Source organism: Hippichthys cyanospilos, chromosome 11 (assembly GCF_059441005.1).
Source record: "Hippichthys cyanospilos isolate Australia breed blue-spotted pipefish chromosome 11, RoL_Hcya_1.0, whole genome shotgun sequence".
NCBI classification, from domain to species: domain Eukaryota; kingdom Metazoa; phylum Chordata; class Actinopteri; order Syngnathiformes; family Syngnathidae; genus Hippichthys; species Hippichthys cyanospilos.
Window position 1 is genome coordinate 13437024 of NC_142379.1, and position 26648 is coordinate 13463671.

Sequence of the window (26648 nt, forward strand, 5' to 3'; positions counted from 1 at the left end):
CTAACGAACCTAGTGGGGATATTTCAAAGCGCTCTAACCGCTTGTCTCGTAAGGTTTAAAAGGTGACTCGCTAATGGTCAGTGAGACTCATGTGTGACTCAAGTCATACTTTTGCTTTATGTAACTCGCGTTTGCAACGCGTTGTTTCGGAGTCTCAACTACCCGGCTCACTCCACCGAAGACACGTAACATGGGATTCCACGTGCGGAGGTTGGCTTGTTTATATAAAATGATTGACAGGTCCGTCAGGCAATGATCTCAGCTCTTTGTATTGTCGTCACGTTTTCCATGGAAACCCACGATTTCTGGCCAATAGGACAACGGAAAAGGCGGGGTCAAAATTGAGGTCGCGATGGGAGTCCGTTGATTGGCTGTCGTATCCAAACCGGAGACAACCGGGGGAGGTTCTGCCTACTACTGTGCCAGCCTGTCTGAATGCGGTCTCCCATTGAGAGATACTGAGCTTTACGTGGATCTCGTTTTCGCTTTTCGGCTTTTAGTTTTAAATGACTTCAGACACGCACGGAAAGAGGAATTTATTTCAATATACCAGGTGAGTCTTTGTTCATATTTCTGTTCGTAGATGTATTAAGATCGCAAAAATAAGTTGCATAACTAAACCCTATCTGCGCATGCGCGGGCATTCCGCTTGCTCTACTTTTTTACTTTTTAATAAGCAAAAATGACATTTTATTGTTTGGTGAATAGCTATATAGAGAGATGATGTGCCTTTTCGTGATTTGGGCTAAACGGGGCTACGTAATTGGTCTTTTCGTGTCTGTTTTTCGGCTGTATCGTCACTTTTACATAACTGTGTCAGTGTACCGTGCTGTGGATTGCAGGTCAACGTGTGTGTGGTTTGTGAATAGCAGGTCACTGTGGGTGCGGGGGATGAGTTTGTTGTTTCTCACCAATTTTACGACTTTTTTCCTAAATTTCCTTACCTTTAACGTTCAAGCACATGGAAATATGCTGGAAAAAATCGATGTCCATCAATATAATTTCATAATTGCAGTTGGGTTTTTCTCATCACGATTTTGTGGAAGCCTTTATTACTCATAGCCTGATTCATGTTAAACAGAATGTAAAAATGACCTTTTTAGTTTATGTCTAGGGATAGCCGATGAGACAATTCTGCAGCACAATGCTAGGAGATAATGCATAGATATCTTTGTTTTTTCCTCGTTAGAATACATTCTCAGCTTGAGGCCTACTGCTCACAAACACTTTTTACCTTCCCCGCCACACTGTACTATACCTTCAAGATCAGGTCGACTTAATGGTTTAATGTATTGTAAATATCTGTTTAAGGTTTTCCTTTCTTTGGTGTTCCCATTATTTCACTTGTAACTGTTGGTAAGAGTACACACATTGCATTTGTCTTTTAATTTAGGGTCACCTAGTACTATTCTTAACGGTTGAAATATAAAATAATTTAAGGTAGTGTGTTTCCGCATATCAAAGCTATATCGTTAGTTATGTCTGGTTTTATGTGGTGTGTTTTCCTGAAAATGACCAAACCAGAGACAGTCGCAATTTGACTTAGTTTCCCCGGGTTTGTGGAGTTTAGTTTTTCTATTCTTAGAATTTATCTTCGTAATGTGCAGAGAAAATGCCAAGCCCAGTGGAAAGCATTTGGGTTTATGAAACAAGGCTACTGTGCAGTAGCTTGGAGCTGCACTGGATCCAAATCCATGTGACTGGAGCAGCAGTTGTATAATGTTGCGAGAGCTGGACTAGTGTGACTGGTTCAGCCTCTGAATGATGATACAGAGCTCAGAGCACAACTGTACTTGACTTCAGTTTCATTATGTCATCCTTAGAGTTATGCGTTTTGTTAGCATGCTTCAATAGAAACAGATTTATTTCTTTAGAATTTACTGAAGTTTTTTTTCCATCAGTTGTGTGTTTCCTACGAGAGTGTGGTCAGTTTTAACCACGTTCTTCTGGATTATTATTTTTTTTAATCTTAGTTTTAATTTTAGATCCTTGGTTCATTTTCTCTTGCCGATTGGAACAGCATCTTGGATTAATTTGTGTAGATTTCATATAGAAGCAAAGCAACAGCCAGCTTCATTATGGTGAGTTGTGTTTTTCTGGCATGTTGGCAATTTCAGGCCAGAATTAGATTAGAGACTGTTACTTGTTTAATTGTCAGAGAATGAGTGACAATTATATGCTGCTGGGTACATGTTTGAATGCATGTCTGTGGCAAAAACTGCTGTTGATGAAATATACCACATCATATATTAGTTGCATGTTATATAAATTATTTTATAATATGAGAGCAAAGACGATGATTGCTGTAAATCCACTGATTGGCTAACATAGCTGTAACCTGTTGACACTCCTTGCTCTCTCCTGACTGGTTCTTTGTGGTAGCCAATCAGAGGTCTCCCAAGCAAGATGTGTGGTGGCTTGGAAATTAGTTGTGTTTTTTTAAGAGAAGGCTAAACATGACTACCTTTCTTCATAAGGTTGCACACAGGTGCTTATGTAAAGAGTGTACTGTCGAATGATCAGATTTCTTTTGCTGCTGCTTGCTTGGATTTTTCTGCACTGCTTGTTACGGGATGCATGAGACAAATAATTTGTAAGTACTTCCTAAATAAATCTAAATATAAGGTGTAAAATGTGAGAATTCCTTGTTTGTCATTTTGTATTATGTATTTGTGGATGTAAGATAAGTTGTCATTTAATTTACTCTTGTTATGTAGTATCTATTAATGTGGATTTAACATAAATTGTCCTTTACTCCTTTTTTGGTCTTATCTATGAATGTGGATGTAACATAAGTTTGAAGTTTTTTTGTTTTGTATTTATTCATGTAGATGTGATATAAGTTTTTTTTTTTTTTAATGACATATTAGACATTAGTTTTTGTTACTGAGGGATTGCTTCATAGTGTAATGCAATGGACAGAATGCACATCACCTGTATCATTTTGCACCTGAGCCAATTTTACAGCATGGCTTTGCGTTACATAAGGCAAAATCATTGATAATTTACATTGTTTTTGAACAATCTGTATCTAAAATACCACAGTACAGGGGCCTCAAGGTGCTCCCTGAGACCTGTTACCTGTTACCTAATATTGGAGGAACAAAGCTGGAATTTAGAGAGTATGCATTCAAATGTTTTCTATTGTAGACGAACATTCAACTGAGCCTACAGCAATGGAAATTGCAAATGACTATTAGAACTATTTACTATTGTTTTCAGCCAATAGGCAACAAAGGTTCGAATCCCGTTTAATTTACGATTATGGAACTTTAGAGGCAAAGATAGTTGCAGCTTGTGTTAACACACAATTGTAGTAGTGGTTTGTTTTGGGAGATGGTGCCCTTTGCTTTCAAATCCAATGCTAACCTGTGTGACCAGATCAGAGTCATGACCACTGAATATTTAATGTAAAGTCTCTCCTAACCATTATTGATTACTGCTGTGTTAAGGCTCTTTTTTTGGCCACTGTAGTATAGATGCCCTATAAATGCCAATTATTATATTATTTCTTTTATTATAGAGCACATCTTTCCTGATGAGGGGTCAACTACTCTTATAGGTCACTGCCATACCATTTGTGGGGCTGCCATGAGGAAGACACCGTAGACCCCCATCTCCTGTCTTTTGGCCCATTCCATGTCAGAGAACTGTGACCCTCAGCACTACCTCTATTCAACCCTGGACGGGCTGGAACGGTCCCGTGAAAGGGTCGGCCTTCAAGTGGAGGAAGGAGAGATCACGCCGCACTCCGCCATCAGCCAACTTCACCGCATGGCCAGCAGTTACAGTGAGGGTTGTGGCAGGAGGGATGGAGGCGACATGGAGCCCGAGTTGGGTTTGGCTTCAGAGGGGAGCGACAGTAGCCAAGAGCACCCCGCCTCGCCTGGTTCCCCTACGGATGAAAGGAAGCGGACCCGCTTACACGAAGATGTAGAGATGGCCGGCTCAAGTGGCAGTGGGACAGAATCACATGGCAATGAATCTCATGGAAATGAGTCTCACGGCAATGAATCTGTGGGCAGTTCAAATGGAAACGGGAAAGATTCCGCTCTCCTCGAGTCATCGGGAAGTAACAAGAGGTGAAAGCACTCTAACGCACTCAATCGTGTATAAATATTCCGCCGTTATGTGGAAGTGGACCATCTAGGTCATGGAAGTATGGATCATTAAATATAATAGAGGGAACCATTTTCTCATGTATGAGTCATGGCTGCACACTGTCTGATGTCTCCAGGCTTAAGATGCCAGTGACAGAAAAGGACAGAAAAGTTTTATTTACAAGTACCTTAACTCAAAATAACGCATACATCCAAAGTGCTGCCTTCTAGAGTAACTCTATGAAGCCATCTGTGACCAGTTTAAATTAACAAAGTAATGTATTTATGATGTCAACTGATAAGCCAATATTGTAACTGAAATCTATTAAATTCATAGCTTAACCTTTGAGCACCACGGTTGTATTTTAGAGCCATCTATTGGCCGTGAGGATATTAAGCTCCCTCATAAATTTTGTGCATGGAAAGAACTGTAAGGTAAATACAGTATCTGGCCTTTTTATCTGCAAGGGCTTTTTATTTGAAATTAAGGGGATTCCCCAACCTATGTTTTTTTGTTTTTTTTTCTTTCCATTTTCTTTCCATGCATAATCAGTGTCTTTACTTAGATTCATGTTGTTAGCCTAACAAGTGAAGACAAAGTCAACCCAGAAATTACAATGTGTCCTACTGGATGCAGCTCTACTATTGTAAACACAGCATTCTGATGAATGTTGTGTCTCCATCTCAGTGGGCGGCCGTTTTGCCTCTTGCTTTAGGCTGAAAAAGACATCACAGTTGCTCAAAGCTCAGTTAACTGCCAATCACAGCTCAGCTTTTGTTCATCACATGACCTTACCCAGAAACCCATGTGAGTTGCAATTGGTTGTTACCTGAGCCCTGAGTTACTGTGACTTTCCCTGAGAAAGAGAAAGAAAAACCCAGGTGGATTTTACTGCTTCATTCATATTGCACAAATGCAATATTAATCAGAATGCCATGTTTCCACTAATGGCTGGTTATCAAACATATTGGAAAGAAAACATTTGGGTTGACTTCCCCTTTAAAGCACTTGATGTTTTGCGTGTTTTGTTATATCGCTTCAACTGTTGTAGCGCCATGCTACCAACTGTTTCATTACCATTTGGTTCCTCGTTACAGCTCGAACTCCCACAGCCCCTCACCACCAAGCAGCTCCAATGCCTTCAGTCTGGTGAGCTCCGAGCAGGACAACCCATCTACTAGCGGTTGCAGGTTAGTCCACACCTTCAACATATTTAGAGCACCCACTTTCACTTTCAAACATCATAAACTAACCTCTGCCTTGTGCGGTCATTGGTTAACCAAATATAAATGGCCACGGCCATGTTCTATAGACATACATCACCTGCATGACCAGCAGTCTGCTGTTAATGCATAAAGATATGGTGAATTCAAGTGAACCCTGCGAATTCGATCCGTCAGCCACGTTTGCAGTTCATCCTTTAGCCCTCTCCAAAGCTTAACAGAGTCCAAACTGGAAGAGGAGAATTCCCCTTAATTTCTCCACATCCACATTTCACTCATGGTGACTCAGTTGAGTGCCAGTCAATTCCATCATTCATCAGCCAGTTCATACCTCCGTTCGGAGTTTTGCCAGCAATGGTGAGACCTTTTCTCTGATGCACGTGTATTTGTCATGTGTACGCTCTGCAGCAGCGAACAGTCAGCTAAAGCCAAGACGCAGAAAGAGCTCTTCAAGACCCTTAAAGAGCTGAAGATGCATTTGCCCATGGAAAAGAGGAGCAAGGGCAAGTCTACCACTGTTAACACACTCAAATATGCTCTACGGTGTGTCAAGCAGGTGAAAGGTAAGTTTTGGTCCCCTTCAACCGTCTTGCGCCCAGTTTCCAACGACAACATTTCACCGTTGTGCGTGTTTTATAAGAAATGTTTTCCCTCTTACAGCCAATGAGGAATATTACCAAATGCTAATGATCAACGATAGCCAACCACCTGGTCTTGAAGTGTCCTCTTACACCATTGAGGAAATCAACAGCATCACTTCTGAATACACCCTCAGAAACACTGTAAGTTCTTGTAAAGGTCACACATCCGAGGACTTCATACAGTCTTTTCCGCTCAAATGTCCGCACTGTAAAAAAGAAAAATCTTAGGACCTTGTCTTTATTTTCTTTGAAAGTGTTTAACAACACTGGACAACATTGTACTTTATGTCTTTCAGGACATATTTGCTGTGGCCGTCTCACTGATTACAGGGAAAATAGTTTACATCTCCGATCAGGCGGCGACCATCTTAAACTGCAATCGTGAAGTGTTTCATAATGCCAAATTTGTGGAATTTTTGACGCCTCAGGACGTGAGCGTGTTCTACAGCTTCACTACTCCGTACCGCTTGCCCTCATGGAGCATGTGCACTGGAGCAGGTAACAGCAATTGATAAACTGGTGGAAGCATTTAAACACGTTGCATGGAAGTTGGATTCCCACCAGCTGCACCCTGGCACGTGGAAAGCCCACATGAAACCCAAATCTCACCACCTGCCCACATATAGAATCATCCATTTCCTTCACATGAGCCACCCACTCACACATGCCCATACACACATAGCACATATTTTATTAGCATGATCAATATCACACAAACACATTCAGGCACACGGAGAAACACCTGCTACACTGTTTTGTATTTTACTTTTTAATAGGGATGTCCCGATCGGGTGATCGGTAATCGGACCCAATCACGTCTCTGTTAGTTGACCATAATTGGTGTTTCAAGATTTTTATTCATTTTTAAGGACTATAAAACAACAAAATACACAAACTTTGACAAAAGAAAGAAATGTGCAAGTTTTTTACGTGCAACATTGCAAATTAGCCAGAAACAACAGAAGTAAATGAAGCCAGTGGGGGAACGTTCTGGTAGATGTCACGAGACGCTAACATGATCCGATAGTCACGTAACAATTACAATGTGTCCAGTATGAAATATTTAATGAGGAAAGTGAAGACTTGAAATGTTTGCAAATTGAGCATTTCACATGGCCACTCCTTCACTAGCCCTAGAAAAGATGTCATGATGGCATCAATGGATGTAAGGGCCACATTGATGATTTCTTTTCAATCTTAATTTATTGAGAACACCAAAATTACTCAACGAAGCAATTGCATCCATAACGCCGAGATGGGAAGTTCAAGTTCCGAACGTCAAAAGCTTGTCACATTTTGACTTTAGCCACAGGTTATCAACTCACAATTAAATGAGTTCATTTTACTGCCGTTGAGCATAATCACCTGAAGCTAAAGCCAAAATGTGGCAGGGGTTTTACTTCCGAACATGAATTTTCCATCCCTGCTGAAACCCATCTTTACATTCAGAACCATAACAGGAGCATTTTTGAAGCAGTTATTTGACAATCAATGTAATAGGTTCACAATTTCAATCTTGAAGGATGAAGGAAAACATTTTTGGCTTGTAAAAATTCATTTTGTGTATTTCAGGGTATCAAAAGTCAGGTGTTGATTCCTCTTTATAAAAGCCCTACAGCATATTAAAAAAATAAAAATAAAACTTTTGTTAGCAGCAGATGTCATTTTTAGTATCTGATGCTGGCCATGGACGATGGGCCACAAATGGCCCTTGTGCTGTGGTTTGAAGCACGTTTTAGATGAACAGGCTCATTTATTATTACACAACCGAAGTTTGTCCATTTTTTAAATTGTGTAAAGGTGATGAGAGAGACTTCACTGACATTTCGGTCTCTCCAAACTTCAATGGATGGATGATTATGGTAATTTGGACTGCTGATATATAGTCATCACCCTCCTCTTTGTGTTTTATTCAGAGTCGTCTCCCACGGAGTGCATGCAGGAGAAATCCTTCTTTTGCCGCATCAGGTGAGTGAGAGCATACGTGAGATTCTGTGATTCATAGATTTCTGCTCTAACAATCCCCCGAGTAGCAGAGCAGCACTGAGCAGGAGCAAAGATTGTGAGGTGTTGTAGCTTGACATTGCCATACTTGGCTCTTCCTGTCTTAGTTTGTTGTGCTCAACTACAGAAAATTGCTGTCTCAGTCATCAAAGGAACTTGTTTTTTGGTCACTCTTTATGAAACTGCGAGCTACTACTATGTAAAGGGCAAGTAGTTTGATAGACATTTTTGAAATAGCAAATTAGCTCTCAAACTGTCTTGAATAAAATGTTATTAGTAATTACTGATCTTTGTCTATGTATAGAGACAGATCATGTTATTTCACACAGTTGTAAAAGGTGGAACAGGACAGAACACATAAAAATCAATCATCAGCACCAAATCACAATGGCCCATGACTGGTGTACTCTTTTTTTTTTTTTTTAAAAAAAAAAAAAAAAAAAAAAAAAGGCCTGAATTCCTAGGGGGCTACCTCATTGGTGCATGCACCATGTTGGTGAACACTACTTCAGCAATGACTGACATGGCATTAACATGGCTACAGTGGTAACATGATTGAATGAAATGAACATGTATGCGTTTCAGTGGTGGGAAGGAACACTATGGGGATATGCAGTACTACCCTTTCCGCATGACTCCTTACCTAATGAAAGTCCAAGATGCGGAATTGTCTGAGGAGCAGTTCTGCTGCCTCCTGCTGGCGGAGAGAGTGCACTCTGGTTATGAAGGTGAGACAATAAATAAGTAGCATTGCCCCACATGTGAGAAAATTATTACTTTGCATTCATATATTTGGCAAGGGTCAATTGGGTTTGCCAATTTATTTTTGCCATCCATGGTTTAAATTGAACTCGTGCAGGGATAATGCAGATATTCTCTTTTCTTTGTTCCCAGCACCCAGAATCCCTCCTGACAAACGCATCTTCACCACCACACACACACCCAATTGTGTTTTTCAGGATGTGGATGAAAGGTGAGTAAGAAATTGCATTTATGAAACTTGTTTATGTTGATGCCAATGGAAAACAAGCTTTAATATTTTTAATATATCGTCCATCCATCAGGGCTGTTCCCTTGCTGGGTTACCTTCCCCAGGACTTGATTGGGACCCCCGTGCTCCTCAATCTGCACCCAAGTGACAGGCCTATCATGCTGGCTGTGCATCGCAAGAGTGAGACGACATTTATTTCTTGAAATTGATATGTACAGTCCAAGCTGACTATACTTATTACAATTACTAGTGTATTTATCAACGAATAGTTCCATGACTACCTTATATCATCTCACTTATTTCCCTTCCATCAATAGTTCTGAAATATGCTGGCCAGCCATTTGATCACTCCTCAATACGGTTCTGTGCAAGAAATGGGGAATACATAACGATCGACACCAGTTGGTCAAGCTTTGTCAATCCCTGGAGCCGCAAAGTTTCCTTTGTCATTGGAAGGCACAAAGTCCGCATGTAAGTATTTGTGTGCATATTACCCTTTTTGATGGCCAATTTGGATTATGATCATTTACAATTCAGTATTGTAAAATAACCTTGGGCATTTTTTTTCCATTTGAGCAATTTTATGAAGATTATTCTAAAATAGGTTCCTCAATCTTTATCTATCCAAATACAACAAAACAAATGATTTAAAAGAAAACCCTATAAGGAGGTGAAAAAAATAAACAATTTAACAACCAATTGCCCATTTTTTATGCTAGACGCTACACATGGTACCAGTTAAGAATCTGAAACCTAGATTATCGTTGCATACAGTGTCAGCTCGCTTGGAGTCAGTACAGTCATCCACATTCAAAGATGTATTTAACTGACATGAGGGATGTTCATTCAGGGGTCCCGTGAATGAAGACGTTTTTGCAGCTTTGGCTTTCAATGAAGGCAAGATGATGGACTCAGACATCCAAGAAATTAGTGAACAAATCCATCGGCTACTGCTACAAGTGTGTACACAACTTTATTGTTTTCTTTAAAAAAGACTTTTGCAAGTTTTATAATGGCCTCTTTATCCTTTAGCCGGTTCACAACATGGGATCCAGTGGTTATGGTAGCCACGGCAGCAATGGCTCCCACGAACAACAGGTGAGCAACGGCTCATCCAGCGAAAGCAACGGGAATGTGATAGCTGGGAACACAGCTGAGGAAACGAACAAGGCCAAGCCCACCAGGACATTCCAGGAGATTTGTAAGGGAGTTCACATGCTAAAGAACCAGGACTCCCAGGTGTGCCTGCGTTCTCCTCCGCCATCACCGGCTCCATATCAATCCAAACCTGAAAAGAAGAACTCTGACGGTGAGCTCATTTCAGTATCAGTGAACTGTTCATTTTAAGGTTTCACTGCTTTTTACATAAGTGATCAGAAGCAAAATAAAATTTAATTTGAACATACACGCATGATGTGTTCTTACTGTGAAAAATTCAAAGTATCCCTGTAGCAAAGTGTGATAGCTCACACATTTTATAATTGTCATTCTATTTCTGCTACACATATTGTATTTTGATGACATGAGCTTATATTTATTTTTCTACAAATGGCAGTGTCTCAAAAGAGTCCAGTTGTGCGTTTGAAGGATTCTACACCAAGAGATAGTAATGCAGCTAGTATGGATGAATTCACCTTCAAAGACCAGACTGTCTGCTCGTACCAGCAGATTAGCTGCCTTGACAGTGTCATCAGGTAAATGTGTGCACCTTTGTGTGGTTGTGTTTGTTTAGTGTGTGAAGTGCTAGACTTATACTCTTGTGAACCTTTTTTCAGGTACCTGGAGAGTTGTAACATCCCCATTACTGTGAAGAGGAAGTACCAGTTTTCTTCAAATACCACCTCCTCCAACTCAGACGATGACAAAAAGTGTGCAGAGGACACGGTGCAGGCGCCCGGTGCAAACACAGGTTTGTGCTGATAACTCAGGGCTACACGTACACACACATTTAAGGTGTGATGCTTCACAAAAACCATGGTTCACTTTGTATCTTCCGTTTCATGCTGAGCGTTTTTGGTATGGTTCGGTAAATGTTCAGTTGGAAAAAATCAAATACATCTTATATAGTTAATAGCAAATGTATACATCCACAGTATTAGTATTAAGTTCAGGTATTGTTTCTATCTATGTCAATGTCATATAAAGGCAGACATGGTAAATAAAACCTATTCAGTCAGATGGCAAAAAATACAATTGATCTGTGTATCCACCTGTTGCTGTTTATGCATTACAATAAGTCATGGCACCCAACAAATATGTCAGCTTTGGATTCAAATAAGTACATTTGATACAAGATCATTATTATTTTTTTAATCAATCTACAATGCCTGGCTCCACAGGTTAGAAAACAGGTTGATCGAATCATTACCTCCTAAATTAGAACTCAAGTTATTGAATAAGCCTTGTATATATGTGATATGTGAGCTCTATGTATTTCACATTTAAAAGTCTTAAAGAAGTAATTTTGGTATGTATGTCTGTGTAATCATTTTGATAATCATGTGAATGATTTTAAATAATGCTTAAAGTAAGTTCTTCATCTCTGTATTCATTGGACATGAACACCGCCCCAATACATTTGACATAAAATGAACAAGATGTCCTTTAACTGCAGACTTTCAGCTTTAATTTGAAGTTATTTACTTCACACTACTTACACTAAACTGTGAGAAATATAACTGGCTGGCTGGCTGCATGCTAGTATTGCCTGTCCTCGATTTAAGCCAAGTTTACAGATGACTTAAAACACATCAGTCCCTAGCGTAGTGATTTCCAATGAATTTGTAATTCCAAGTCACCTGTTTTATGTACCACAGGTCTTGTGTTGATTATATAAAGACTCGGTTGCCGTTAGTGTTATTATGATTCCAACTGCAGAAGGCTACGCTGCAATATGATTGTCTGTCACCTTGCTGTAAGGGTATGATGTTATGTCATGTCCTGCCTTGAACTTAAGGCGGTGAGATGGAGTTGTGGGAATGGATTGAACAAAGCACAGACAAACTGAACAGTTTTTTAACGAACCTTTGTGCTGCGTGATAGTAGAAGGACATTCAATAGGTATTGAATGTTGCAATTATCAATATTAAATAAACTACATTTCTATTTTCTAATGAAAGAAATACATTTTTCATGTGGCAAAATGACCCAGTGTAATCTTAGCTAATTAATTATAATAACTTAAAAAAATATATATATTTTATTGCGTGTCAGTAATGCCCCTACCTACTGTTCCTATTGGATAACAATGTACATTTAATGTTACATTTAGCTGATCAAAGTAAAAACATAAAATTCCATATGACACCTATGGGACATCTTTGCAATATGCATATAGCACCTGCTATTTGCTTGACATTTTGTGTATATATATATATATATATATATATATATATATATATATATATATATATATATATATATATATAATTTTTTTATTCTTATAATTTTTTAATGGGATTCTGTTTTTAAAACTCACAGCCAATTATTGGTGATACATTATTTAAATTTATGTGTTTTCGTTTTTTTTTTTTTTTTTGTTTTGTTTTTTTGTTTTGTTTTTTTTTAAAGATTCTTTGATGCTGGAGGGCCAGCCCGGGTTGTCAAACATGAAAGCGCTCAAGAAGTCCGAAGCAGCAGTGGTTGGAGCACCAATGGGACCTCTTCCCTTACCCAGCAAGGCAGAAAGTGTTGTGTCAATCACATCTCAGTGTAGCTATAGCAGCACAATTGTGCATGTGGGAGACAAGAAGCCTCAACCAGACTCTGGTAAGTCTAATATTTGCAGTTAAAAATTACAATTCGCTTAGAATCAAAACACAAAATAAAGCAATTAGATGAGGACTTGTAACATTAGCTAAAGCAGCATATCAAAGCAGTACTAAGATGCCATGCACAAACAGTGTTAGAGCAGCATAGGGAATTTGATGAGAGGGATCCTAATGGTGGCTGATGTTTATGAATGTGTTGTTTCGGCAGAAATAATTGAGGATGTAGCGGAGAGCCCTGCTCCTCCTGCTCCCCCCGTGAGTGTGGTGTTGCCGCTGAACCAGGAGAAAGAGGCTTATAAGCGGCTGGGACTGACCAAGCAGGTACTGGCAGCCCACACACAGAAGGAAGAGCAGGCCTTCCTCAATCGCTGCCGAGAACTCTGTAAAGCTCGAACCTTGCAGAAGGACTATTCCAACCATCTGCACAGGCAGAAGGGGCCACTCAATTCTGAAGGTAAATAACGGTTTCATAACAACATGACATTATTTAGAAATTGTCACCAACCTTGTTCAATTCTACTAACGCTGATAGTAATACTTGATATGAATACGAAAGTTGTATTAAAGTACAGGTCATTTAGCTTTTGTTAAGTCGGGCCGCATGAAAAAGATCATCTCACTTTCCTTTCACGTTAACTTTATGTCTAATGTTCTAATGTGAAATTGCTTGCTTGATTGATTCATTTTTACAGTTTTTAATTAGTAAGTTAAAAATAATAATAATGTGCAACTTCCTTCTGTGCAAAGTTCTTCTATTTTTCTACGTGCAACCCTCAGAGGAAGTCATTTGGACACCCCTGGTCTATTGTATGACATTGCCCGACATGCAAAAATATAAAAGTAAAACGTATAACACAGGTTTAACTGTACAGAAAAAGCACAAATATTCACGGCGTGAAATGCTTTGTCATTTGAAAAGGGCATCGGTGAGAAAGACTTGACAACATTGAAATGAAAATTTCACACTTCTTAGACGCAGTGCAAGCTGTTAGTAATGTATAAAATTACAAAAACCCTAAACCTTACGTCTTCTAATCAGGTTTCACTTACCTTTTGGTAAAATGCAGATATTGTGAAATACCATTTTCTTCACTTCAGAGCCATCAGGACTACGAGGCGCTGCCAAACAGGGCCCCACTAGGCCAGAGACTACTGCCAAAAAGGGAAACCGCAATAGGAAATCCAAGAAGCCACGCATGAAACATCCCGAATCGTCGGACAGCGCCGTGTCAAACCGCAAACCCCGCCCCCCTCTTCAGGGACTCAATCAAACGTCGTGGTCCCCGTCTGAAGCATCCTTGTCTGCTTTTAATGTGTCCTACCCAGCCATGGTGCCCGCCTATCAGCTCTACCCGCCGGCACCTGCTGCTCCAGCACAGGTCCCCCGTCCTGACCCCTCGCTTTCCACAGGCTTTGTAGAGGGCCAAAGCAGCCAAGTCTCTCCCACGGCCACTCCTTTCCCTCCGCCCATCGTTACGCCCGTGGTGGCTTTTGTGCTACCAAATTACCTCTTCCCTCAAATGGGACCGTTGGGCCAAATGGGGCCTTCCCCCAGACCGGCGTTTTTCCTGGAGCAGGCCCAGACGCAATCTCAGTTCAATGGCCAGCAGCCCTTTCAGACCCCGCAGCCATCTTACACCCTGCAAACGCAACCTCCCTTCACCAGCCAGCAGATTTTTCCCGTGCCGAGCGCCTTTCCATCCCAGCAGCCTTTTCAAGCTCGTTCAAACACCTTCACCGCCCAGCAGCCCTTCACCGCCCAGCCTACTTTCTCAGTCCAGACTCCATTTGTAGCCCAAGCCCCATATTCATCTCCACCCTTCCCCTATAGCCTGAGCGCCCAAGCCCCCAAAGCCACAGCTTTGGAGACCAGAGAAGGAGCGGCTTCTCGCTCCTCCACCCCAGCATCTGGTGCACGAGAGCGCACCACGTCGCCGACGCTGTTTGAGTCTCGATGCAGCTCGCCCCTGCAGCTCAATCTACTGAGCATGGAAGAGGGCCAACGCTCCGTGGAACGGCAGGACAGTACAGTGGCCTCTGCTGGACCTCAGGGCACCAACACGGCCGCGTGTTCTGCCGTTGCGGGAGCTGCGGCGGAAAAGAGCGGGGCGGCCTCAGCCAAGGCTGAAAATCTTCAGCAGGTAAGAAATATTTCAAATTAATCATTTGATAACGCAATTATTTTTCATGTACAATGAATACCCTCAAAAACACATTTACAATATGTCCTGTAAAAGCGAGTGAGTTGAATTTGCCGCAACCTGCTGCTGACTCTAAACAGCTGAAACTATCGCATCAATCAATTAATACATTCAATTTGATGGTGAATAATATTAAAAGTTTGATAACCGCTCAAAAGCCTTTCCATTACACTTTTTACAAGTTTTGTTTTCTTGTCATATAATGATGCAGGTTGAGTCCCCTGAAGATGGCGCACATAGTGACGGTCACTCCTCATCCTGTGACCTTCTGGATATCCTTCTCCAAGAGCAGGAGGACTCTCACTCTGGCACCGGTTCAGCGACATCCGGCTCCATGGGCTCGGGGTCAGGGTCTGGATCTGGCTCAGGATCGGGCTCCGGTTGCAATGGATGCGGTACATCGGCAAGCGGCGCCTCAGGCAGCAGAACAGGTTGATCCATAGCTGGCAATTCAAGCAAAAAAAGAAAACTGCTTGGAAGCCCCTTTTGGTTTGACTTGAACTTGTTTCTCTCAAACACTTCATAGGAAGCAGCAACACGAGCAAATACTTTGGCAGTATTGACTCTTTGGAACATGACCCAAAGACAATCGACAAGGCCAAAACGAGAGAAGGAGATTCTGACGGTGGCCAATCACAAGCCAAGTCATCAGCCAAAGGAGAAGGAGAGCATTTCATCAAATATGTTCTCCAGGAGCCCCTTTGGCTGCTGATGGCCAATGCCGATGACAAGGTCATGATGACGTATCAAATGCCGTGCAGGTGAGACAATGGCAGCGACTCGATGCTGTCGTGGACATTTTGACGTGCCCTCTGAATGAGGTCTATTATTCATCAAACATCAAAATCGCGCATCACTTGTTCCACAGGGACATTCAGAAGATTCTACGGGAAGACAAGGAACGACTGAGACAGATGCAGAAGAGCCAGCCGCACTTCTCCTCGGACCAGCGCCGAGAACTGTTGGAGGAACATCCGTGGATGAGAAGAGGAGGTTTACCCGCAGCCATCAATGTGAAGGTCCGAACTGAAACCTCGACAGTCGTATTTTTGTGCGGATGTGTATCTTTGTCTGCTGGACAGTCAGCTCTAGGAAAGTGTCAAAATGAACCCAAACCTTAAATATGAATGTGTGTTTGTTCAGGAGTGTCTCTACTGCAAAGATGCCGCAGAGGACCACATCGAGGAGAACCTCCCTGAAATGGACATGGGGGAGATGGGCGAAGAGCTGAACCAAGAATGCGAGAACGACCAGGGTCAAGCGGAGGAGTCTCAGCCGAAAGTAGACTCTGCCTCGTGAACTGTTGACCCGCCACCAGGGGGCGCACACTTGACCAGCCATGGACCCTTAACACATGCACACTCAGACACACACACACTCACACTATTATAAAAGTGACACTTAAACAACCGTGTGCCTGGCCGTCCTCAACAAGACTCTTCAACACAGATGAACTGAAGCTGTGATAGTTGTGTGGATGCTGCTAGTGTGTGTTTGTGTGTTGACTGTGATACCAAGTGATCACACAGCGTCTGTGCATGCAGAGCCTTTTTGTTGTACAGCTGTCTCAATGTCAGACATGAAATGTACACTTTATTGTTATTATTTAATTCCTTTTCCCTGAGCGATAATATGAGCAGTCAAAAATGTTTAGTTGTTTAACTTTTTGTATTTGAAAGTATTTGCATTAGAAAGAAACATGATCGTCATAAGCACACTGTCCCCCCGCATCCCACATAGTTCATTTATTCCGCATATTGGAATAGACGAGATGCCAGCAGGGACCGCTGCCCTTCCACCCCTCTTCTTTCTTGGACCATCGCATAGCACTTCTATAGTCAGGAAAACTGACTGACTGTTTAACTTTCAACTCATCAGCCGATAGAAATGAAAGGGCACATGCAATGTAACGGTAACTTAATTCAGCAGTGACAATCTGATGTACAGCACGTAACTTGCTGTTATCCTCCTGTAAATGTATTTATTTTGTAGTTGACGTAAACTAGACCAGGGTTTCTCATGCTACTGCCAAATTACTCAAAGACTGTATTTATAAACAGCTGACGTACTGTACATTATACACCTTTAAGTCATCTGCAAGACCTTAAAGGGCATGTTAGTCTGAGGTCTGAACTCGAGTGTGAAGCCTGCACGCAACGAAGCGGGCAATATAATTGAAGCAGATCTCTCCCCTCAAAAGTATGAAATCTTTAGTAACTGAAGAGTACTTGGGCATTTTTTTTTTCATTTGAGACAGCCATTGCGCTGAATTCAAAAGCCCGGAGTATTCTGTGAATACAGAATAATGGAGAGAATCAAGGGGACCATAGGAGAGAAATGTGTAAATACCATTTTTACCAAAACATCCCTATTGTTATTTTACATGGTGTCAGGAAACTGCACAAAGGTCAGTTTTGCGGGGTGGGATGCCTGGTGCGCTGGGACCAGCTCAGGTCTGCTTGGATAAGGCTTCTGAATGTATCACAGGCTGGACCAAGGACAGCTCACTCATCAGTTTTTGTGTTTATTTTGTCTTCAACATCTTCATCTTTATATTCATTTTTTTTTTTAAACTCCATTTCTGTGGTCCTGTTTTGTCCATTTTATTTTCTTGAAGAAAAGTTTTTACGTGGATGTGTGGCTAGGAGCTGGGGACAATCCTGTGTCTTGTTACTGCGGGCAGTGAAGAAGCGCCCTCAAATTGTGCATTCGGCTAATGTGCGAGGATTCCCTCGCGTGACGTTCTTGTTCAAGACTTCCGCTATGGGTTCCATGTCTCAGTTCGTGAATAGGATCGAAACCTGAAGCGACCCCATTTGCCCTTACTGTATGTCTCAGTTCAGTGCTGAGGATGCCCCAATGCTCTTAGGTATGTAAAGCATTGAGAATGCAAACGTGCTTTATACATATGGAATAGGAAACAGCTCAAAGCGCGGCATGGAAAATGTTTTATGCCTTATTCCACACTGGTGCGAGTTGTGAGTGAAAGGAAACAGTCCAACCTGTAAATGCATATTCAGTACAAGGTACTGGCACACGAGGTTTGTGTCATGTACCGGTACATTAGTTTTGTTGCCACTGTATGAGTCTGGTTTTATTGTGCATTATTGTATGTAGGAAATTGTGTTTGAAAAATTGACATATTGTAATAAAATTACAAGAACTATTTAAACAGTTGAGACGGCAGCTCTGTTCATTTGTTACAAAAGGTAGATGTTAAACCTCACGGTGTCGAAAAGGAATAAGTGCAATCAATTGCAGTTATAATTACATGGTTCCATTTTTTAATCGCATTAATCTTATTTTCAATTTCTTAACTGTTGTCGCAACAAAGACTTTAATGTAGTTAAGCAAAGCAAAGCTCTACTGCCATACTGAACTCAAGAAGACACCACTTTTTCAGCAAATCTGCAAAAAAATAGGATTGGCAGTGGTATTTTAATGTTTTTTTCTAATTATTTGGTGATTGATTGGTTGACAAAAGTTAACAAGCACCATTTCCCCTGATGGTCAAACCTAGATGTTGCAACCAGCATTTTGGACCACTAGTTTGATACAGCAGAAATTAAATGATTACAACTGAAGTACATAAAAGACTGAGACAACTTTTTTATACTTGCATCAAACCTTTGATCTGCCACAATAACATAAGGTACCGTATCTAAATGTAGGTGAGATTTATTAGATTAATTACAGATCTGAATTAATCTCCTGATTTTTGTTCTAACTTCTTGACTAATTATACAGAACAAATGTGACCCTCACTGATCACATGATCATGATTTTTTTCTATTCTCCAGTTACTTAAATCCTGATCGTCACCAAATGTTATCGAATTTGCCAGACCATCATTCGAAAGCATTTTTAATGTACTTACGGAAATTCTGCTTATTTTAATATCTGAAATGTGACTCAAGTGCATTCTGGCTCCATTTACATAATGTATTCAAAGTATTATGTACTACCCTAAAATAGAGACAATTATAAACACTGAAAATGGCATTTTAGTATCAAATTTCAGCAAACAAGGGCGTTCGCTCATAGGCTTCGGTTGCATGATTAATGCACTGGACTACATCTAAACACAAAATGCATTTGGTGTTCAGCCCGCTGCTGCTGCTGGAAGTGATTGTTGTCTCACAGTCAAAGACAGTTGATGGTGGCTGGGCTCCCCAGGGATCCTTTTCAGTGCCATATGCTCCCCAGCGCCCGTTAAAACTCTCTCAGGCCAACTGCTGCATTAAGCAAGATGACCTTTGCACCAGAACTCACGCACTGGCCGCAAAGCTACAGCTGATGCATCAAAACGCTCGTAGGAGTGGGAAAACCGTTGTCGTATACTTGTCAATAATTTCATAAGTGCAACAGTGACTTGCAATGCGTCTGCATTTAACACAACTGATTTAAAATGATACCTGAAGAGCTAATGTGCAACCAAATAAAATGATTTCAGATAGATCCATGTATCAATATGTTGATTCCAAAGTTAGTATCAGTTCTGCATCGATTCCAATCTCCATTTCTGTCACGGCTTTTATTCAATCCAATTGTACTCATACAAATGTAATAATGCTATGGCATGGCTATGAATTCACCTCAAAGTTTAATTTGAAAAAGAAAAACGTGTTATTTAATAGAACGAATTAAATTAAAATACCACAATATTTTATGGACTGAAAAGTACCTGGTATCGATATCAGCGATATCACCAATGTTTACTTTGTATTGCTCAATAGCAAAAGGTCAAGTTTTTTCCGGGGCTAATACAATGTTTCACGTTGGGAAAACATTTTTTTTAAAGAAACACAATTTGGATACAGTTTTTTCCTCGTCTTATACATTGTTGAGTCATCGGATCGGGCTTTGTCATCGGTAGGTCTTCTAAATCGGGTGTCTGAAACTTAAACTTGAGTGTATAAAATGTGATCGGAACTTACTTATTGCTAAGTCAGAAATTTTAGCAAGAACAAACAGAATACAAGCACTCATATAGAAAAATGCCCTAAACTATTTTTAGACTTGCAAATGGTTTACAATGTATAGTTTTGGTTGACACCAGTTTGTGCTTAAACTTAGAAAAGAATAATAGAACGTAACTCTTGGCCTTTGTGGCTACTAAGTGTGTTGCTTACGTGTTTGTGCCCTGGATCAATAATAACATAACAAATTTAAAATGTTGCTTTGATTTCTTTACTGAATTTATAACACTGGTACAATTGTAAGTAGTATTACTTATTCTTTTTTTTTTACTGCTTTAACACCTTAAGTTCCCTGGGTGGCTCAACAAAGAACAATAAATCTTCACCTGTCGTCATTCACAAAGCAATAGAGTCGGGTTCTTTCTGCAAGTTTATCAATACGCAAAGATTTCATGAAAAAAATAGGTCGATTGGTGTAAATTGAGATGAGAGTACGATTATCAGTGATACCTGTTGTAATTCTGTGGCCTTAAAATGCGTGTGTGTTCTTGTTAATGTGTGTGTGTGCATGCGCGCTTGTGCCTGTCTTTGAAGGACCTGAGCCAACTTGTATCCTTTCCAAGGTCTTTTCAGCTCTGCAAGGTTTTGACGCGTCCCTGTCAAATGGTCAGCGGCCGCTTTGATCAGCTCCTTGAGTGTTTCCTGTCACTTTCACACCCCTCCACCTCCCAGCCTTCCTAATGGCTTGTCTTCAATACGAACAAGACTCAAACAGGCTCAAATGACATCAAATATTCAACCCTATCTAATTCAAGCAACGCGGAAAGGGCTAACGTTCTCTTCCGCTAAGAGTGTTTTTCGGAATTTCTTGTGTCTGTCAGGGAGGAAGAAGATGGCTGACTTCATTGTGCCGGTGGGTCCACACAATCCAGACAGGATATAACAGCTTTTTGTCAATGAGCTCCTCTGAGAAGAGGTGCGACTCAAAGGGAGGATGTGCTAACCCACTCACCAGTCACAACATGTACACTTTCACATCTTTGGGATAAGCGCTTATAGAAAATGGATGGATGGATTGATGGAACTAAGCTATACTTGCACTCAGCTCTTGTTTTCAATTTGTTTTTTTTGAATAGCTCCTGGAGAGTCAGGAATCATGTTCAAGATTGTATCAAGCAAATCAGGTAGCCACGAATAAAGCAGTGGACAAGCTGTGTGATGTAGCTATCTGTTTCGACTATCTGTGAATGTCTGCTGGATCAGACACAAAAAATGTTTTTGAAATATGTGAATTGTCGAGCTATTGAAATTCATCATATCGCATGAATAAATAAATCCTCCATGCACTAGCCAAACAGCGGTAACCTGTGAGAATATATTGAACAGTACAAAAGTCGACTTTACATATCTGTGCTTTGACTTACATTCCTTGAAAATGTTTGCCACATTTCCTACATACAATGCATACTTGTATTTCAATTTTTCCGCTCATTATCTACGTATATTACAGATGCTTTAACTCGACTGTCAACTATTGAAGATTGTCAGTGAACTTACTGAATACAATTATCGCTGCCATTCATAGAACCAGAAGGCCTTTAATGTCAATAAGACGTGAAATAAAAGCTTAAATGCTTGTAAGGACATTTTAGATCATGAAAATTCTCTTTTTTCTCTAATTTGATCTGTGGCATACTTTTAAAAGTGACGTTGCAGCCTTTTTAAGTGCTCCTAAGTCTAAAGAAATATGACTCCATTTTTGCAACACTGAATTTTCATGCGGGAGACAAAGGATCTGCAGGTTGCATTTGATCGTTTCATTCAATAACTGTCAGGTGTACTGCTAATCAAGCTAGCCCAAAACCGCCTAATGTATCGGTTAAAAAAAAAAAAAAAAAAAAATCGACAAAGCGGTCTGAAAAGTAACTAAATCCAATTTCTAAGTTGAACACTAAGTTTAACTCATGACATGAAGGTGATATAACTCCCACTGCAGTCTAAAGGGCATATTCACATCAACAGCTCTCACAAGACGAGATATTTTGCAACAACTCTTCACCGTAAGTCAAATTAGTTTCCACGCGAGCATTTCCTTGAACATACTTTATTAAGCAAATTCAGTCATCTAAACACTGTAGCAATAACAATCTAACGGAGTTGACAAGACGGATAAACTACAAATCTTTATGAAATACATTAGAAATATTTATATTAATCAGAGGCATTGCCAAACTTACATTTTCTAAAAGAGCTTACTTATGCCAATACAAAACCTATTTACAGTACATGAAGTTATTCACATCAAAAGGGGTAAATTCCTCTGTTGTCCTTAGTGGTTGAACAATAAGTGAATGTTGTGAGGAAGAGTGTCATTAGGGCGCATGCCCTCGATGGCCCAAACATGGAAAATCCATCTATCCGACCATTACTGCTACTCCATTTACTCATAACCTTATCATGGGTGAGCTGTAGTCCATGGCAGATGACTTTGGTGAACGACCGCGACCAGTGGGCAGCCAATCGCAGATTTGCAGGGCACAAATGAACAAACACGTTTTCACACTCTCATTGGGCAATCTGGAGTCTTAATTTAGTATAACATAGATGTTTTGTGAAATTGTGTAATAAAAAGCACACATACTATATACCCAACCTTGCCGGCATGCTCATATTACTAGCACAACCAAGTCCAAGTTTAAAAAAGCTTAACTTACAAGATAATGCCATTTCCTTTGCCATTGCTTTGCTTGAATTTGTTTTATACAGTGAATATGACATGGTAATGACTCATTCGTTATAATCATAGCTTAAAAAGGGCACAACTGCAAATCTTAATTCTGGATCATTTTAAAAATTAAGACGACATATTATTACAAGTGTTTTGAGCAAGCTTGTAATATTTATGCCTTTTATTCCATGAAACCAGGACTGTGGGTATGAATAATAACGACTTCCCCACCATGATTTTTGCTTCGAAAACAATGATTTTGATTGATACTGACCGTAACATGTAAAATGTTACTGAAGTGATTATTTAACAGTTGTTTTCAGATCAAACGTAAGCGTCTTTGTTATGTATAAGGTTACTATAAATAATTAGTGAAAGTGTATCACGGGGTATAAGAACACTTCACCTATGTGTAAACGGCAGAATTGTCAGAGGTATCGAAATCTGCACCGAGATGTGAAGGAGTGGCCAGAGAGGTGGCCCTGTCCACCACGCGGTTCTGCTACTGTGGCCACAGCCAAGGTTCGAACCCAGGACTTCAGAAATGTGTAGCAGATGAGCTAACTGCTTCTTCGTTGTGCTGCCTAAAGTAGAATCCACTTTCAAAACAACAAAACCACAAAATCCACTGGGAATCTGCAGACACTTTCAGTTTGCATGTGCATTGAGTGGACTCCGATATTTCCCAGATTTCAAGGGAGAGATTTTTTTTTTCTATTTTTCATGAGAACCATCCTAAAGATCCTCACTGTCATTATTTTGCCTTTGTCTTGTGAAGGTGACTTGAGGAGAATAAATCCATGGAGTGGGAACTGCAGAAGCGTTTGTTCATTTGTAACTATTAAGTGTATGTTTTGGGGTGGAATTCTTCCTCATTTCTTTGAGGGGTGCCCACAGATCCACGCTGGAAATATAAACTCCTACCAGGGTCTCCACATGGACCTGGAGTAGGTCACAGTGGGCGTGCTAAGAGCTTCCCTGTTTTCCAAAGCCTCCGCAGTGCTCTGGTTGTGCTCGCTGTCGGTGTCGTCCAGATCCGAGCACGAGTCCTCGCTGGAAGTGGCGGAGGGGGCCGGCGAGAGAGCGGAGGACGCACCGCTGGACACGCTCCTTCCCCCGGGAGAGGCCAGCGTCGAACGGAGCGCGCCGCCCGCGTTCCCGGACGTGTCTGCCATGAGATCCATCAGGACGTCCTGGAGGTGGTCTTCGTTGAGCGGCATGCACTCCAGTAGATGGTTGAGCAGCTCTGCGGCCACGGTCGCGTCGATGCCGGGACAGGTGGACACAAACATGTGGACCTCGTGCATGCACTGGATGTAGCCGGCCGCGAACCTCTCGCTTGCTTCGTGGCTCAGCGTGTCCGCGTCTGTTGGTGCAGGGATGATTAGACAATGGCAAAATAAAAAGCACGATTTACGCCAGGGCTGGGAACTTTGGGGCGTTATCTGTTGGAATTGCAACATTAGTTCCCCGATGTTGGGTCTGAGTGAGGGCTTTTTCAATGTCCGCATTCCAAAGATGTTTGTTGGGGTTGAGGTCAGCGCTCATCTTCTACTCAAAACTCCTCTGAGACATGTCTTCCTACGGTCTTGAAAAGGGAGTTTTAAAGACAGGCTCCTACAAATTTGGAACTGTCCAAATATCCTATCATAAAGAAGATTTGCAATTCAGAAGTAAATTCAGAGGTCTATAGTCCACTGTCCCTTGGGCATACATTGCAAAAAAGAAAAAAAACAAACAAAGTAGATAAATTGCGGAATGTAACTTCTGCCATCTGGTGAAGAATTTCATTTTCATTCATTCACTATGTTTTAGATTGCAAATAAATAATTTTACAACCATTTAAACGTAATTGGATATTTTATATGACGTCTCACACCTCGCTGGTTCGGTATCACTTTTGTGAGCTACAAACCGAATTACCGAATTAATTTCAGCCTTAAGGTTGCTTATTTCATCGTCTATTTGAATGGCATGAATAAAGTCCGAACCTTGTGCTCTGCTCTTGAGAACGTCCTCCACCTTTTTCACCGTCATCTCGAGCACCTCCGCGTTCTCCATCTTAGCGTGCAGCTGTTGAAACGAGGGTTATTAGAAACGGAGTGAACTGTAAATTCTGCATGCGAGTGTCATTTGAGTGAGATGGGGCGTGTGTGTGAGTACTCACGTCCGAATCAGCCAGCAAGCTCCTCAGCTCCAGCAGACTCTCATTGATACGAGCTCGCCTCTGCTTCTCCACCAGAGGCTTCCTTGTCTGCAACACATGATATTTGCAAATATTGCATGTTATTTACTGCCGCTGCCCATCGCAGCCTATGGTTTGCTCTCGCGTACCTTTCTGTCCACTTTCTGGATGCCGTAGTAGCACTCTTCCTCTTGCACGCCAAGTTCGGTCTTGCTGTGCCGAGCAGAAGGAGCCATGTTTGCTTGGTCGAGCTTTCTCTCCTCTCCCTCTGCTGCCCGACGTGTGTTTATTGTGCGGTACAAGTGAGACGTGCTGCTGTCGCCGGCTGACTGTTGTTAGTATTTATAGGGGCTTATTTACATGAGAATGGGGGCCGAGCTGCTCCTGCTGCGAGACAACAGGGCCCACACGGCGGCAGCCAATCAGCGAGCAGCTCTTTGTCTCTGGTCAGCACCGCAAGAACTGAACAGACTTTGCAGAGATATTTTTGTGTGTCAAGGCAACGACCGCTTCATTTTTTCCAGCTGAATTTTAAAAACACAGATACTACTGGTAACAGGCGCAGAGGGAGGGTTTATGGAAATGCATTAACATTCATGCCAAGTGATTTCCTCCAACGGTATCCGAATTTTAAAATGAAAAAAAAAAAAAAGAAAACTTACTTGAATGTGCAGGTGTACAACTGTACTCTTGTAAGCTTTCTTTCAGTCCCTGTACAAGACACGCGGTTAAAATGTGTTCACTGGACAGTTATAATCAATAGTTTGGAAACACCTTAAAATCAAAATGTCTGAGAGGTCAGGAAATGTAAGCTATTAACGCTTGATAATACATAGATGTGAAGTGAAGGTCATTCAAGGTCATAAAGCATTATCCACATCATAAAGCTGATTGAGAAAATGCCCGGATGTGCAAAGCTATCTGGTCATAGGTGCTTACTTTGAATCTGAATAATAATAAAAAAAAAAAAATGCAGACATTGGTCTTCAACCTCATAAGTCACATTTTGGCAAATTTCAATGCTAGTTTTTTCTTATCTTTTCCAAAAATGTATACCATTGGTTGGAAGATGTTATTATTATTCCATCCATGATCTCAGCTGTCTCCAGGCAGTAGGCAGGGGGACACCGAAATTTGCCTTTTTGGATTGTTGCTCACCAAATAATTCCAGCATAATTTCACTGACTTCAGTATGTTTACAAATATTTTCAATAATAAAAATACAATAATTTTGAGGGTGTTTTCAAACTTTTGACTGATGCTGGCCATCCATTATGTTGCTGTACATCATATATGTATATATATATATATATATATATATATATATATATATATATATATGCTTTAAAAATAGATAGATAGATAGATAGATAGATAGATAGATAGATAGATAGATAGATAGATAGATAGATAGATAGATAGATAGATAGATAGATAGATAGATAGATAGATAGATAGATAGATAGATAGACACACATAATCATGAGGCTAAAATCTAAAAGAAGTGAACTCAAGAGCTGCAGTGCTAAAGTTCTATTATATCCGTGTGTTTCACATATATACATTTAATTTATTAATGATTTCTTATATTGTAGTATCTTGATGCTAAGTAATTTTAATTGAATAATACATAACAATACATTAAGGCGAACTAAGACTAACTTAATACATATGTAAATTTTGCAAAATGTGATCATAAAAATGGAGCTTGAGCTTGATCCGGGCTCCTCCCGCATTCGACCAAAAACCCTGGTGATGGTTTGCGCCCGACCGTTCGTCTTTGTTTTTCGCTTTTGTGTCCAAGCCTCAACAGATCGCCTCGCCTGTTAGGCGGATGTAACGCGATGCCTTCAGTTGGCAGCTGCTACTGGCGGCCCCTCGGTCC

At 40.8% G+C, this 26648-nt stretch overlaps 2 protein-coding genes across 2 annotated transcripts; one reads left to right on the forward strand and one right to left on the reverse strand.

Moving 5' to 3' along the window:
- Positions 1–407: 407 nt before the first annotated feature.
- On the forward strand, positions 408–18110 carry LOC148416034 (period circadian protein homolog 2-like). Its single transcript, XM_088426909.1, has 22 exons — positions 408–553; positions 3524–4082; positions 5199–5291; positions 5733–5887; positions 5985–6106; positions 6262–6463; positions 7882–7933; positions 8555–8697; positions 8864–8942; positions 9034–9140; positions 9278–9431; positions 9811–9919; positions 9993–10269; positions 10516–10654; positions 10736–10869; positions 12531–12728; positions 12939–13184; positions 13829–14871; positions 15143–15362; positions 15458–15692; positions 15800–15950; positions 16075–18110. Exons 2-22 carry the CDS (start codon positions 3640–3642, stop codon positions 16228–16230), a joined length of 4458 nt encoding a protein of 1485 aa, XP_088283035.1. The 5' UTR covers positions 408–553; positions 3524–3639; the 3' UTR covers positions 16231–18110.
- A 3828-nt stretch (positions 18111–21938) lies between these two features.
- her13 (hairy-related 13) lies at positions 21939–25224 on the reverse strand. Its single transcript, XM_088427435.1, has 4 exons — positions 24913–25224; positions 24746–24832; positions 24570–24651; positions 21939–23944 (listed from the first exon to the last, which is right to left on the reverse strand). The coding sequence occupies exons 1-4, from the start codon at positions 24997–24999 to the stop codon at positions 23499–23501; spliced, it is 702 nt and encodes a 233-aa protein (XP_088283561.1). The 5' UTR covers positions 25000–25224; the 3' UTR covers positions 21939–23498.
- Between the last annotated feature and the right edge of the window lie 1424 nt (positions 25225–26648).

Bases quoted from the DNA above. Each gene is read 5' to 3' on its own strand.
- her13 (XM_088427435.1), bottom strand. From the start codon at position 24,999: ATGGCTCCTTCTGCTCGGCACAGCAAGACCGAACTTGGCGTGCAAGAG. The intron at 24,833-24,912 runs GTACGCGAGAGC...CATGTGTTGCAG, and splicing joins TCCAGAAAGTGGACAGAAAG to ACAAGGAAGCCTCTGGTGGA. The intron at 23,945-24,569 runs GTTCGGACTTTA...CTGCACCAACAG, and splicing joins TCTCAAGAGCAGAGCACAAG to ACGCGGACACGCTGAGCCAC.
- LOC148416034 (XM_088426909.1), top strand. From the start codon at position 3,640: ATGTCAGAGAACTGTGACCCTCAGCACTACCTCTATTCAACCCTGGAC. The intron at 10,270-10,515 runs GTGAGCTCATTT...TACAAATGGCAG, and splicing joins TGAAAAGAAGAACTCTGACG to TGTCTCAAAAGAGTCCAGTT. The intron at 15,951-16,074 runs GTCCGAACTGAA...GTGTTTGTTCAG, and splicing joins CCGCAGCCATCAATGTGAAG to GAGTGTCTCTACTGCAAAGA.